The sequence below is a fragment of the Pinus tabuliformis genome, chromosome 8 (assembly GCF_031772625.1).
Source record: "Pinus tabuliformis cultivar Carrire ecotype Pingquan chromosome 8, CPIR1, whole genome shotgun sequence".
NCBI lineage: Eukaryota > Viridiplantae > Streptophyta > Pinopsida > Pinales > Pinaceae > Pinus > Pinus tabuliformis.
In genome coordinates this window covers 1492194303-1492210888 of record NC_142294.1, presented here as the reverse complement: position 1 = coordinate 1492210888, position 16586 = coordinate 1492194303, and the positions used below count along the sequence as shown (strand labels likewise).

Genomic DNA, 16586 nt, shown 5'->3' with positions numbered 1-16586 from the left:
TAATCAAAATTAAATAATCATATTGGTATGGTATTTTTCACTGCAGAAATTCACACTTAAGAGAAACAAAACCTCATCAGGACTTATTTCTCGAATAAGGCCAGCACTGTCAATCCATGTATTGCAGCGATCTAGTATTATCTCTGCAGCTCCTTTCCAATGAATATATACTTCAGTTTCAGACTGCAATTATGCACTAAAATTTAATAAACATTTAAAATTCCAATAATAAATAGTTAGAGATAATAACTACTTGAATAAAGAAAGATGATATTATATTGCACAGAGAACAAAGTCTGTAGATGCATGAATACACCTGTTACCTTTTTCAGTGCAACACCTCCACGTTTCTTTTCCGAGTTGAATGTAAAAACATGTAAGATGGAGGATTTGGATCTTTCGTGATCAAAATTCATTCCAAGCTAAGAGAACATCACAATGGCACAATTGAATTGTAGGCTGATATGTAATTGAACAGAGCAAAAAAATAGTAATTGAGTAATCATCAATGCTTTTGACATAGCGAAGACATAAATGCACATCACACCTTTAATGCCCATGAAAGAATAGCCTTCTCTGTTGGGGATCCTGTCACTTCCATCTCTCCACCATCCTATGACAGATTAAAATCTTAGTCAGAAATATCATAAATGAAGCTTGCTAAGACATCAATGGAGGATTCCACATATGATATTCCTCAGCATATACTACCATGCATTATATTATAAATTTGTAATTATTAACCACAAAGAATGAAAAAATGTAATCACAAAAAAAATTCAAAAATATCATGCCAAAAAATGCAACCATGTTATTTTGACCAAAAATACTATGTTTAAATCAAGCAGCATGCACATCTTCTTTTATCTGTTTTTACACATCCACTAACAGCTTTTAGACAGAATTTCTAGTGTATATAGAAATGTTGCAAATATAGTTTTGGGGAATATATTTCCAAGGGTCTGGAAAGAGACTTGTCAAAGGGAAAATATCTATGTTCCACGAAGTTTCTGGGATGGGGGAGCACACGAGCGGGAAGACGCACAAAGGGGACGTGTTGGAGCACCCCAAATTTTAGGAAAATTCAGGGACAGGGTGACATCAGAGTCTCTAGCATAGAGGTCCCCGCCTCTAAAATTATAAAATATAAAAATAATAATGATAAAATCCCAACAATAATAATTCATCCCATGCAAATTATCTTTGTGCATTACAGTGGAAATGCTATAATACTGCCAGTCCTGAAATCTTGAAATGCCGTCTGCTGAATTTTGAATGGAATATGAAATTCTACTCTCTGTATGAAGTATGATGAGCTTGGAACCACTCTCAAACATCCTGAAACATTTAATGGTAATCTTAAAAATTTAAGTAAAAGGAATTTAATATTACTATTAATTACCAAGGTCCTAGACTCCTCAAAGCTCTATCCCTTATTTTCTATCTTCATGGTGTTGGAAAACGTAACTAGTTTCGGTCTTCATAATGGTCATTATACTCAAATCATTATGTATATTTTATGTTACAAGAAAAAGAAGAAAGAAAAATATTATTTTAAGCATGGGTTTCATGCTCCATTTTGATGGTCATCTAGGTAAAACATGTTCTTCATCCTTCTAGGGTTTGTCATATCAAAAAAATATTTTTCTTGAGTCAAGAAAGTCATTAACAATTGTATAAGACCCTATTGGGCAAGTTGTAACATGTAAAAGATATTGATTTTGAGTCTAGAAAGTTCTACAAGCCTCCTAGCACAAGTCGGCCCTGCCAGCAAGAAGTTGTCCTAAAGGAGGGTATTCGAACCCCTCAAATGTGTATAAATAGAAGCAGCATTGATCTCATTTAGCACCAATTCGATCTCTCTCAAGAAGAAGTTCAATCTGAAGTTGGGGACAAGGAAAAAGCAAGAGCGAAGGTCTAGGAAGCAAGGAGAAACCAAGAAGAAGAAAGAAAGTTTGTTTTCTTTTGGCTATTTTCTTTCACATGTGCAAAGAAGCTAGGGTTTCTTCAGCAACTGCAGGACAAAATTTGCAGGTCAAAGATAAAGTTGGAAGTTGGTTGAAGCAAGATTGATTCTTGTTGACATGGTTGACTTTTGACCTAACTAGAAGGGCTTCTTGGAGGATTGACTTGGTGCTTGGAGGAAGACTTGGTCTAGGGTTTTGGGTCTTGGTGTTCTAATTTGAAGCAGATTCTATAAGAAGAGAAGAGGTTTTCTGGGTTTTCCCCTTGGAGGGGTTTTGGCCAGCTTGGAGCCTAATTTTTGTGCCCATTGTCTTCACTATTTTTGCACTTGATAATTATTTGATGAAAAGGTCTAATAAAGAAACACAAGATAAATAAATTTCACAAGCAATTATTAAAGTTAAGGAAAAATTGAATTAATAGTTTCCCACTTGCATTCTCCAACATGGTATCAGAGCTTGTTAAATTGGCAACTAGGGCCAAACTCCATGTGGGTCACCTTATTTATGAAAACTGATATTTTTATTGGATCCCTCTCGTCGAGAGGTGTAGGATTGATCTAAAGATCATCCGATTCCGATAAGTATTTATGGAGATATGAATTTATTTTGATTATGAAATTATTATCAAGCCGACCAGCAACTTGAGTAGGCTCAGAAGCCCAATAGTCACGCCTATTCATCACTCACGCTTTAGTATAAATTGGCAAGGACTTGAAGTCATTTCACACACATATTCTTGAGGTGATCTCCTCTCCACGTCTTGGGTTTTTGGAGAAGGAGAGAACATAGAATACGCTAGCCTAGATGATGCCCTAGCTCACACTCAGATGATGCCCTAAATTACAATCAGTTTGATGAATCTCTATATGTTGTTCAGGAAGTGAAACCCTACGCCATTCATGGAATCATATAAACTGGAATAGGCAGCAATTACATCAATGTATGTGGATACGCAACAACAGCAACTTCATGCATATATATACGCACAATGCACATTAGCAGGGCAGCATGATGATGAGTTCAAGAGCAGCTCAGTCATCAAGGTTCAACACACTATGATGGTACAGCAAGGTGCTACACAACAGGGTGTGGAAAATGATCGAGAGGCAGCTCTATGATAGGTGAAGGAGTCACCTTAGAGAATCAGTTGAAGCAATATGTCTTCAACTGATCTCTGCAGATATCAAGAGTCAAAGTGTTGACTTCTATTGTAAATGTATTCTCTCTCTCTCTTTCTCTGTTGAACTTTGAAGAACATAAAAGAAGAATTGATCAAGGGTTTCCCCACACATTGTGGGGTTTGTCCCTGGCTTGCGCCAAATCTTGTGTCCTCTTGTCTTGGCTTGTCTTCTGCAATTTATATTTATGTTCTATCTGCAGTTTACTTTATGCTGATGTGATTGCTAATATGGAAAAGAAATTAAATAAATTGCTCTAGCATAGAACATACCTAAAATTAACATGGTATCAGAGCTGAGGTGAAGACAATGCCCAAGCAAGAGTGAAAGAGCAATCACCGAAGGATCAATGGGTTCTTCAAAATTCATTTAGGGTGAAGTCGAAGCAGAGCATATTATCAGAATGGCGCAGCAAAACTTCTGATGGCATACCTAAAGATCACTTCATTGGGAAGTTCGGATCTAAGGGTGGAAGGAAAGGTAGATATCTTGGTTATGAGTTCGGCCCTTATGCGAAGGAGTGTCTGAATGGCAGAGATGCAGGTCATCAAGGACATGGCCGACTCTCAAAGGAAGCAAGGAACCCTAGGAATGGAAGTCGAAGGTTTTAAGGTGGCATTCGTCGATGGAAAGGTACGTGTTTGAAAATAGAATTTTCAAAGATGCTTTTGAGTTCAGGGTTGTATTAAGTTACAGGAAGTCCATTGACACATAGCACCGAAGGTCTGTGAGTCAGATGGTGACAAGGAAGCCTGAATTCAAAAGGAGCATGAAGGTACATGTCTGAGATGTACCAAAGGAAAATCTTATAAGGGGACCATCCCCCTCATGCCACAGGTCCACAGGTTTGGAACAACTCGAGGAGTTTGATTCATGATCGGGAATATCATGCATGCAGGTGATAGAAAGCCCTTTATGGCTTGAAGCAAGACACCCTGAGCATAATATGAGAAGATCAACAGCTGTCTGATGAAGCTAAGATTCACTAGGAGTGAAATCGATCCAAACCATTCGAAGGTTGTGAATGACAGACCTCTCATACCGACACCTATGTCTGATAAGTGCAGACCCTCTCATTTGTAGAAGACAGAGGGAGTTGGATTCCGAATGTGGAAAGATAAACTGCTAGCCTGTGACTACCTCGAGGATCTTAACTTTCAGAAGTTATATCGGACCAGATTTGGGAAATGCCTGTAAGTTTCAAAAACTCATTCGCGTTGATGTTCTTGGTGAACCTCCGTCTAAACATATGTTTTGCAGTTAGCATTGTCAACTCATATTTGGTTGAGCCTCACTAGATTGGTGCCAAGAATCTTCTGAGATGTCTTCAGGACACAATCTCTCATGGATTGAGATACACTGCCGAAAATATGAAACTGCATGATTATTCAAATGCTGATTAGGCAGGTAGTGTGGAGGATCACTGGAGCACTTCTTAGTGTTGTTTCTCTTTGGATTCTGCTTCGATATAATGGATGAGCAGGAAGCAGAAGTCGGTTGCCATAAGCACCGCCGAGACCGGATACATATCTACGAGTATGATCTCGTATGAAGCTGCCTAGTTGGGGAAGCTCTTCAGTGAGCTGTTTGATCACATACCACTGTGATTCTCTGTAACAACCAGAGGTGGGATTCGATTATTGAGGAATCCCGTATTCGTCAATTGCTCCAGCAGATAGACATCATCTGGGATATGGTAAGTTAATGAGCAAGGAGGTTCCATCGCATTAAGATGATGTACAGGTCAATACACCTTGTCAAAGCCCCGAGGAAAGATCTAATCTGTGATTTTCCCAAACGACTTGAAGTCGTCAAGAAACCCTTGTACAAGGGTCATGCATGTTGCATACATTGAGCTCTGGGAGCTCTCAGGGCTTGCGGTTCTTACTGGAGCAACATACGACCACAGGGTGACTCACCCTCCCCTGGTGGTGCGCACTAGAACAAGATGATTCGCTCTCTTGTGGGACAAGATGATTCGCTCTCTCGTGGAATAGGATGATTTGCTCTCCTGTGTAGCAAGATTGATGTGTTCTCCTGTGAGGCCTGGATTGATGTGTTCTCCATGGCGATTGTAGCAGGATTGATGTGTTCTCCTGTGAGGCCTAGATTGATGTGTTCTCCATGGCGATTGTAGCAGGAATGATGTGTTCTCCTGTGAGGATAGGATTGATTAGTTCTCCTGTCGAGGCATCCTACCCATGCAGTCTGGGACTCATGGGAAGTACCTCTCATCTGATCAATGAGCAGGGAAATGAAGTTAGGAACCATAGTAGTACCGATGGACACATCGTTGTATCTACCGTACTCCCTACGCTAGGATGACCTCCATTGATCTGGGATCAATGATACTGGTCTGGGACCAGTGGTAGGAGTTGTACCATACTATGACGCTGACTTTGGGTCAGTTGACTGGTCTAGGACCAGTGGTACGCACTCTGAGACTAACTTCGGGTCAGTGGAGAATGGTATGAAACATTCTCGATCAATTCTTCTTCTTCATAGTTCAGCAGAGTTAAGATGAGTAGAGCAGAGCCAGCAGAGCTGAATAGAGCATAGCAGAGCCAGCAGAGCTGAATAGAGCATAGCAGAGCCAGCAGAGCTGGGCAAAGCAGTGCAGGGCACTGATGGCAGAAATAGTACAGTCAGACATATGGATCAACGGACGGTGTTCTCCCTAGTTGAGAGGGAGTGTTAAATTGGAAACTAGGGCCAAACTCCATGTGGGTCACCTTATTTATGACAGCTGATATTTTTATTGGATCCCTCTCGTCGAGAGGTGTAGGATTGATCTAAAGATCATCCGATTCTGATAAGTATTTATGGAGATATGAATTTATTTTGATTATGAAATTATTATCAAGCCGACCAGCAACTTGAGTAGGCTCAGAAGCCCAATAGTCACGCCTATTCATCACTTACGTTTTAGTATAAATTGGCAAGGACTTGAAGTCATTTCACACACATATTCTTGAGGTGATCTCCTCTCCACGTCTTGGGTTTTTGGAGAAGGAGAGAACATAGAATACGCTGGCCTAGATGATGCCCTAGCTCACACTCAGATGATGCCCTAAATTACAATCAGTTTGATGAATCTCTATACGTTGTTCAGGAAGTGAAACCCTACGCCATTCATGGAAACATATAAACTGGAATAGGCAGCAATTACATGAATGTATGTGGATACGCAACAACAGCAACTTCATGAATATATATACGCACAATGTTGGAATATACGTTGGGCATAAAAACGCAGGCAGAAACACTTACGTTGGATCATGAACAAACAGGCAATAGATACGCTGGTCACTAATGAAACTTATACACAGAATCAGACACGTTGTACATACACGCTGTCATGGCATATATATATATATATATATATATATATATATATATATATATATATATATAGATATATATATATATATATATATATATATATATATATACGCCGGAACAATAAACGCTGCTCGTGGATACACGCATCAACACAGTCATATAATCGCTGCTCGTGGAGGCATATACACGCATCACACGCATGATAAACATTGTGTGTAGCCATTGTAAATACATGGAGCTGCAAGAGGAGCCGCAGTCCTGAGGTATAGCCATCAAGGGAACGCAGCATCATAAGCTGTCAAGGGATAGCCGCAGTCACAAAAGGAACAGTCGCAGTCTAAGGTGGAAGATGAGCCGCAATAAGCCGCAACAAAACACAGTTAATAAAGAGGCCTTTATATGTTGTTCATGAAGACTGTAATACGTTATACGCAGATATGGAAACACCTTAAAAGTTGTTGTAGCCACTATGAGGAATGCTGAGAGTCGCAATCATGATAATGGAGCCAAAATAAGGGTAACGAAACTACAGTCAAGTCATGAGGAAGCCGCAGGCATTTTCGGTGAAGATCTTGACTGCACCTCGTGGGTTTATGGTACAGTCAAGCCAGATCTTGGCTGGAAAACGCAGAAGGAACTTCGGATGAGTATGAGGGCAGAGATCCGCACTGCTGGAAGGCGTATACAGGTTTCGGATGGACACAAGATATCCGTGATAAGGTGCAGGCGTAGTAAGATATCTTTCTCAGAGATCTGAAACAGCAAGGTACTTCTGTCACAACAATCTCAGTTAAGATCAAAGTCTCAAAAGGACCTGTAAGTCTCGGCATTTAAATGATGTACCTATCTCAGATGGATGAAGCATTATAAACTTCAGATAACAACATTCTCGGCATTGTCACAATTCTGGTGAGAACAATCCCGATGGATCTATCTCACAGCAGTCAAGGTATATGTATATCCTCACTGTAGATATTGTGTAGTTTGAGACTACACTATAGCCTAGCTGCTTTGCTAGGTTGCAAGCCATAGCAAGCAGCTAAGGCTAATACACATATAGTTGTATAATGAAGCATAAGGAGAGTGTTGTAGCATGATGAAGCAACGAGAAGTTATAACCGCAACATGATGGGCACATTAGCAGGGCAGCATGATGATGAGTTCAGGAGCAGCTCAGTCATCAAGGTTCAACACACTATGATGGTACAGCAAGGTGCTACACGGCAGGGTGTGGAAAATGATCGAGAGGCAGCTCTATGATAGGTGGAGTCACCTTAGAGAATCAGTTGAAGCAATATGTCTTCAACTGATCTCTGCAGATATCAAGAGTCAAAGTGTTGACTTCTATTGTAAATGTATTCTCTCTCTCTTTCTCTGCTGAACTTTGAACATAAAAGAAGAATTGATCAAGAGTTTCCCCACACATTGTGGGTTTGTCCCTGGCTTGCACCAAATCTTGTGTCCTCTTGTCTTGGCTTGTCTTCTGCGATTTATATTTATGTTCTATCTGCAGTTTACTTTATGCTGATGTGATTGCTAATATGGAAAAGAAATTAAATAAATTGCTCTAGCATAGAACATACCTAAAATTAACAAGGTGAACAAAGAGAAGGCAGTTGGAAGATCATCTTGTGGACATAAGAAGGGACTAATTGCTAAGGGGAATCATTTGCAGAAGGAGACAAGGAAAGAAGAAGATTTATTAACCTAGAAGGAAGAGATCTACATCAAAGAAGACCTCATCATCACGCTCTCATTGAAGGAAGGAAGGACAAGTTCTTATTGAAGATTCTCTAGTGCATCATCTTGAAGAAGAGTAAGCATCAAGGAACCTTGGGATCATCATTCACTCTTTGAAGGTGTTCAAAGACACAATTGTTGAAGGCATCCTAGATGTCATCATTCTAGGGCAACTTTGAAGCCTCCTTAGAGGCCTTGAAAACATCAAGATTGTTGGAGACATCATCAAAAGGGAGGACTCTTAGTTGACAAGTAAATATTATATTGTCTTCTATGTCTCAATCTACAAATCATATGGCTACACTCTGCAAGGAAAGCAACAAGCTCGTTGGATCAGCAAACTTCCTAGCATGGAAGAAAAGGATTGACTTGGCACTCACAGAAAATGATGCCATGGAATATGTCCTTGGTGAATTAACTGAACTTGGCAAGAAGAAGACTCAAGAGTTAGCAAAATACAAGGGAGAAGTAAGGGCACAAAGAATCATTGTTGAATCTATAAAAGATCATCTTGTTCCCTTTATTACTGATTTGAAGACATCCAAAGCTATGTATGATAAGTTGGTAAAGTTGTAATCTATAAGTACATTAGGTCAAAAGATTTCCTTGAGGAATCAACTATATAGAATAAGGAAATCAAAGGATGAAGGCATGGCTAGTGGCCACTTATCGCATGAAGATCTCACAAATAAGAGATCAATTGCAAGGGCTTAGGGAAAATGTTTCAGACTCTGAAATGACCATTTGTGTATTGAATGCTTTCCCACCTGATGGAATCAATTTTGCAACTAGTATCTACTATAAAAAAGGATACTACACCATTTGATGAGTTATGGGCTCAATGTATCTAGGAAGAATCTAAGATCAAGGCAAAGGATGACACTGAATCAAATGAAAGGTCTCAAGCATTTATTGCAAGGTCCAAGAAGTTGAAGAAAGGGAAGTTTGGAAAGTCCAAGAAGAAGACAGATATGTCCAAGATTCAATGCTTTGGATGCAATGAGTATGGACACTTTAACAGGGATTGCCCAAACAAGCTGAACAACAAAAGAAAGGAAAGAAGTGAAGCTCACATGGCTGAAGAAAAAGGAGAACCTGAAAAGAAGCCGAAAGGAGGTGGTCTCAAGGATATTTACTATTGAAGGAAGCTCCATCTCAATCAGGTTCTTTATGAAATTTGTCTTTCTTTTACTAAGTAGAATAGCATGCATCATTGTATACTCTAGGAGAGTCTTGGTTTTTATAAAAACATGGAATCATAGATAAAAACATATGATAATAGAATTAGAGTTTACAAATCAAGTTACTTTGGTAGGAATCATCTATCTTTCAAAAATAAGAAGTTTGGGACCATATTACATATTATTGTTCATCCAAGCATTTGTCTAACATCATGTTAAAGGTATTCATTTTGCAAAGATGGATCATCAAGATCCTATAAGAACCATCATTTTGAAGGTTCTTGGAAAGAGCATTATGACATGACTGGTATATATTCCATCCAATATGGAAACAATACCTCTGAAGGATGAAGGAATGCAGATGGTCAAGTTGCAGTGTGAAGGACATAATAAAAGTCTTTCTACTTTTAGGAAAAGGAATCTATCTTTGACAGGTACAAGAAGCAAGCTCATTCAAGAAAGGATGGCTAGATGATTATACGGAAGCAAAGGTATGCCTATTTTAAGTAACTCTTCTCTAGGGTAAGGTTCATATCTATCAGAATCTTGCAGAAAGAGTTAAAAATAAAGTGTGTTCGATAAGTCTTCCACATGGATGCATGATGATCAAAAGAAGAAATTTGATATGTTTGGAATGGATGGAGATCAAGACTCTTTCACAAGATTGCATGGCACAAATATGACAATATTGATCAACATCAAGTATAGTCTTCGAAAGAAAGAAAGGGAGTTAAAAATGACAACTCCAAGGAAGATGTTGTAGCTTGGTAATCAAGTTTGATCCATGGGCACTCTAATTAAAATGGATGCATGAAGAAGGAACCTTGTACAATATGGAGATGGATCATACAAAAGGATGTTGATCTCAAAGGACTCAAGTAAGTTGATACTTTGATGAGCAAGCCATCATGATAAGGTAAGTCAGATATTAATATTTTGATATTGGTTATTTGGTTGACATATTGTTTTGCTACCTGAAAGAACATTGTAGAAATGCATAATGGCAGTTGAGGTAAGATCAATTGTTGGTATTGAACTCAATTCAAAAAACATATGGATTGAGTGAATGATTTTGATTATGCAGCCAAGATGTTTATATTATCATCTTGGAATTGAAATGTAGCAGTGTAAGAAGATAACTTGTTGTTCATCAACAAAGATCACTTTGTGAAATTTTCAACTCTATTGCAGCAATTGGAAACTATTCTTCTAATTGAATATTAATATGTGCAGTTTATTTGTTATTACGGCAAACAACAAATAAAATCACAACTGCAATTTTCACCAAAATTAAAATGCACTATGGAAATAAATTTGGAACTGAGAAAATAGAGCACACACAATAAAAATGGGTGTTTTCTCCCAAAACCTTTTCTAGGTTTTGGAGATCTTGTGTTTCTTAGCCTCTCTAACCAAAGTTGAGACTAGAACACCTGTCCGATGCTACAAAAACTAACACTCCCTCTTAGCGAGGAAGGTGTTCTCTTTGTCTTCACCTGTAACATCTTCCCTCATGTTGTTGGTGTCTGACAACTGTGACAACCTGCCACTGCACATACTCTGATTCAGTTGTCAATCCTCTAGCTGAACCATCCTGCATCTGCGTTGCTGCTAACACTACATTGTGCCTCCTGCACTTCTGCCAACTCTGCTCCGTGCCGCAACTGATCTCATGCTACTGCTGCTACAACTACTGCAACTGAGAACAAAACTCTGAATCAACTGTGTCCCTATATTGCAACTGTCTCCTAAGTCTCTGACTGCAACTAGCCTCTGCATTGTCTATTGAGTATTTTTCTACGTCTTGACTGGTTCTGCACCCCTCAATAACTGACTGCAACTAGTTCTGCAATTGTCCCTCAAGATCTGATTGCGCCATGCTAACACTGATCCATCTGCTACTGAAAACTGTGGGCACCTATAGCTAAGGTATTGATCTGCGAGGAAACATCTGTTTGATGCTATCCTCCATGGATCCTGCCCAAATCTCTGCAACTCTGGGAACTAGAGCTCAAGATCTCCCCACCTCTCTCCTAGAGGTATAGCTGCATAGAAAACAAATTTGTCCTCCAACTTGTTGAACAAATTATGGATCTTTGTCGAAGCTACTATCTTCTCCTTATTGCCCTTCTTCTTCTTGGGACACTGGGTAGTATAGTGACCAAACTCACCACATCTAAAGCATTTGATCTTCAACAGATCTTTCTTCTTCTTTTCTTCACCCTTTGAGCCTTGTCCCTGACTGGGACCTTTCTTCGCTTTCCCTTTCAATGCAAGGGCTACTTTCTCCTTGTCTTTCACACTTCAATCCTATGCTACTGTTGTCGCTGATATTACTCTCGACCAGAGCAAGCCTCATCTCTTCCTGAGTGAAATCGACCCACAATCGATCCCAACCAGGTAGATTATCTCGTCCAGTGATACCTTGGATGAAAGTTGCCCACTCCTTGGTGAAACTGTTGAGAGTTGTACGCATTAGCTCACTCTCGTGAGGTGTTTCTCCAAATATTGCAAGCTCATCTTGGACATTCTGAATTCTAGTGAGATAAGGAGTGACTCCTTCACCCTTCTGCATATTGGTGGTCCTCAGCTTCTCTTTCAAGAACATCTTTCGGTTCTCAGAAGGATTCTGGAGAAGCATAGCGACTACAACCTGTTGACCACTGAAGTGTACCCAAATATTTTTGAAGACTCCATGCCTAAGGATGTATCAGAGGCTTCATGTACCATCAAATATCATCACATCATCAAAGTTTTTAAAATCTACTTCTTCTTCTCATTTTTTTTAGTTGTACTCAAACTCCACAAGCCCTGTGGGGACGATGTAAAAGTGATACTAGTATGAGGAGTCGAGTCATGTAACAGACCTGGGTGGCCTGGGACCTTGTCATTAAGTGAGTTTACTCTGGTAGGTTTTTTTCACTTGGTTAATTATCATTTCCTTGTGAGGATTTAATAATTAATTGAGTTTTTTCCTCCAAGCATAACCACAAAGTCGGAGTGTGGCTTGATGGTGAGGCCTTGGGTGAGTCCTAGTGTCTAGGGTCATTGTATATTACCATACTAGATCACACAAAAAAATTTGTGGAATTTGATTAGGTCTAGGGGGTAGTTTTTTAATTTTTAAAATTTCCTGCAGGGTGGAAATTGGAATAAAATCTGAATGTAATATGTAATAAGTGACATCTAGAGAAGTTGTATGGGGTATGTGTGCTCAAAATTACACCTCTCACCCTCAACTTTCTACTATGACACACTTTGAGGGGTTAAAAATGTGTTCTAGACCCTCAAAACCCACTTTTCCTAATTTTAGTGGGAAATATGGCAATAAATTAAACCATAAATAAATTAAACGGAGAAAAATAAATAGCTCCATGTGAGAAAATGACTTGGAAATTATCTCAAGTCAAAAGACAAGTGGAGGATGATTTGGCACCTTGCATCATAAATTCATGGCCCACTCAAGGAAATCGAATTTCTGGCAATTAATGAAGGAGCTAGTGACATGGAAAATCGAATTTCTTGGAGTAAATGCACATGTGGGGAATATTTGGAGGATATTTGATGAGATTTTCTTGGGAGTTTGTCTCCACATGGACTACTCATTTTCTACACTTGGCATATCATCATCTACCACAAGTTTGCTCAAGGAGGGCCTACACATTCCTTGAGGAGATATATGCATGGCTTGGAGGAGACATTTTTGGAGAGGTGGCACTTGATCAGCTTGGTTGTTGGGAGTTAACTCCCTCTCATTACACACTTGGCTTTGCTTATCTTCACACTTGAATAATTCGATTTCCTTGAGGAGATTGCTTGGACCACATATGAAATTCGATTTGGTGGAGGCTTCACACTTGGCATTGCTCATCCACACTTGGAATTTGATTTCCTTTCTTGGGATCTTCTCCATGGCCATTTGTCACTTGGTTGCTACATTGGGATTTCCTCTCATTTCTCTATATAATAGAGCTTTGTGCTCTCATTTTGTATCCATTGTTACGAGCTATTGTGCTTGGGAAAGCTCCGCTCTTATGTACATGTTACCGCTCAAACTAGCAAGGGACCTAAAGGGCAAATGTTAGGCCAAGGGCAACAAATGGAGTCTTAGCCCATTGTCACCTCAGCTAAGGCTCCCTTCTATTTATGGACTTTCACCGATGGGAAGAGACCCGGTATGTGTGGAGTCACTAATGAAGGATAAGTCAATGGATGTGAGTGACCCAAATAACCCTCTCCCAAAATTTGAAGGCTAAAGATTGCTTACTTTGTAAGCAAGGTACTAGGTAATCTAGGGAAAGGAAGAGAATATTTGAGGGTTAGGTTTATGGGATAATACATGTGAAGGAGTTCCCAATCCCTAAAATCCTTGTTAGAATTGGTATCCCGAATGGTTCTTGAAGAATGGTCTTTCAAAGGAGTGGGACCACACAGGGCCAAGTGGACCCAATCTAGGGTATGAGGAAGGAATGTAGCAACCAATGATATTCTTACCCTAGACAAGGTGGAGAGAGGATCAAAGAAAATATGATTACTCAAAGATGTTGGTTTGACCCTAGGAAGTGGTAGCCTTGGGGATGACAGGGCAAGTTTTGGTCTCGGAGCTAGGGCTTGGCTTTTCTCACAATTCCACCATCAGAATGTCTTCAAATTTGGAGGGCTAGAGGAAAGGCCAGCGCAGGAGACCCTAGGAGATCAAATTTTTTCAGTGGCTATCTTGTTGGGAAATTGATTCCCTAAGCACCCCAATGTGGCTAGACTTGGGAGAAGGTGAAAGAATGAGAGTTTTGGTGACCACCCTTGGTAGATCAATGCCTTAATCCTTGGTAGAATGGAATCTATGTTGATTTTGTGTAAGATTTCTTGGTTCTCAGTCAAGGAGGCCTCAAAATTACTTCACAAACCCTCTAGGTCAAGTGAAAGCAATCTTGCAGCTTTTATACTTCAAATGCACAAGAGGAATGGCTTATCAAGGTCAAATTTTACCCCTAGGAGATTTCGCTCACACTACATGGCCCATACATGGAGAGAACATTATAATAGAGACAATTCCACAATATTAAGCAATAATTGCATGCAAAAATTAGCCCTAAAACAACGAAAATCCCAATCTAGCATATATGACAAAAAATAACAAGAATAACATCAAAATTTCATACTTACATGCAGTAGAGTATATCCAACCATTCACAAATGAAAATAGAGAAGCTCCAAGAGAAGATAGACCAACAACCATACATCAAAATTCATCCATAAAAGCTCCAATTCATCCTCCAGAAAAAGTGTGACATTATCTTTAGAAGAGACAGATCCAATCCAAAGTGATGATCAGAAATGATCTCACGTCACGTGTGTTTATAAACATCCTAGGAGTTCAAATTAGCCTCCGTGGCCTACATAAGCCCCAAAATAAAATAATGTGCTAATAATACAACTTTTGGTGACAAGCCCACCAAACTAGATCATAAATGAAAAAGGTAAGCCTCTCAAGAGATCAAATAATAATCTATGCATGTCATAGGGCCCTCTAAGAGGCCTAATAAGGTCAATGGGTGCCACAATGAAGAATGGGACCCTCAAAAGTAGTGGACAAGGGGTTGGCCCCTTGTAATAACCTGTGGTTCTCCAAATGACATGTGGGGGCACACAAGTGTCCTCATGGGTCTCCAAACAAATCAAAGATACTTGTGGGTAATTTTCAAGGGCTAGGATGATATTGTAGGTGATTCCACATCATCGTACAAGTCCTGGATCATCTGCCAAGCGTATGGTGTAGATCTAGGGTTAGCTGGGCATGATAGATCAAGTGCATCCTCCTCGTCCAATAAGTGAACCACGAGCAATCTCTGAATGGTTGTGGGGATCCATGGAGTGCAATCTGTTGTTGTGGAGGCCCATGGCTCTCAACGCTCACCCTACATGTGCCAATGTAGCCCTCTAGAGGATTAGGACCCCGTATAGGGAGACCAAATCCAAATGGAAACCATCTGCAATCCTGCATAAGATCTAATGTGTCCCCTAGCTTTCCAGTATGACAAGTCATTAGAGAAATCGAGTAAATGAGCTTACCTAATCATGGACCACAAGTGGGGACTTCATAATGGCCTGCCCTTCCATAATGGGCTTCGGGGTGTGCCAATGTCTCCTAAACTCCAAATGGGGTTGGCCAAGTGCCTTATTAGGTGGTTTCTAACTCTAAAGGGGATAATATAGTCAACGTTACATTTGTCAAAAGGTGGTGGAACGTGATAGATATGTGAATGAAGTAGGGGATAAAAAGGGGCAGCCTTGGGTCACATGGTGGGGTACAAGGGTAGCTAATAAGAGGGAAGCCCACACTTGGGTTTATAATGTGTAGGAGGGAGCAATCATGGTACATGAGGCGCCCTGGCTTTGGTTTTTCCACCCTAATTTATATGCCTTTTTCCTTTTTATGATTTTCTTTGATTAACTACTCAGGGTTCAAGGGGTTAGAGCATGTTGTATAAGATATAGCAGTGAATTCCCCCCTTTAAGGTGGGGCGGTTCATCGCCCACCACGGGTTGGGACGATCATGGGTTCCTATATGATGAAAAAGGCTCATAGAACCTGTAGGAACCAGGGTGATGGCCACGATGATGGGGTAGAGCTCATGTATTAGCTTTTGCCCACGTGCTACATGTTTTTGTCCAGACCATTTTTTGCATTTTGTGGTACTTTTCCTGTTGAATGTGGCCATATATGCTTTTAACTTTCTTTTAAGCTTCATCAACCTCCGAGCTTCATTCCACGCCATGACCCAAGGCGTGGGCAAGGGGAAGGGACGAGCTAACCGTATGTGGACCTGATGGAGGGATGTGGACCCATGTGGGAGAAATGATGGATGGGGTAATAATGAATGGCAAGGGGGCAATATAAGCAGATAAGGAAGCGAGACCACGCAACCAAAGTCGGGGATTCCCGTGAAATACCATCCCTAAAACCAAATGGTCAGTAAAAGAGATCCCACAGGACTAAAATCCAATGTTAATTCCTAAAAGGAGTCCAGGGGACAAAAGCACAAACCTAGCCCATCATTTCCACCAAATCCCCCCATTAATCCATGCCCAGAAGTGTCCATGATAAGCAAACTACCATACTCAATTTCAAAATGACAAGGCATACCTTTATATTTGGGAGGCCCATCTTCAAACATGCG

At 40.1% G+C, this 16586-nt stretch overlaps 1 protein-coding gene across 1 annotated transcript in view; it reads right to left on the bottom strand.

The window, feature by feature from the left end:
- LOC149241474 (calcium-transporting ATPase 8, plasma membrane-type-like) overlaps positions 1-16586 on the bottom strand; it is a 209618-nt gene that overhangs the window by 95254 nt on the left and 97778 nt on the right. Inside the window, exons 19-21 of the mRNA XM_089370556.1 lie at positions 548-613; positions 324-422; positions 73-183 (exon numbers count right to left, since the gene is read on the bottom strand). Of these exons, the coding sequence (XP_089226682.1) occupies positions 73-183; positions 324-422; positions 548-613 (276 nt within the window). The remainder of the gene's footprint in view (positions 1-72; positions 184-323; positions 423-547; positions 614-16586) is intronic.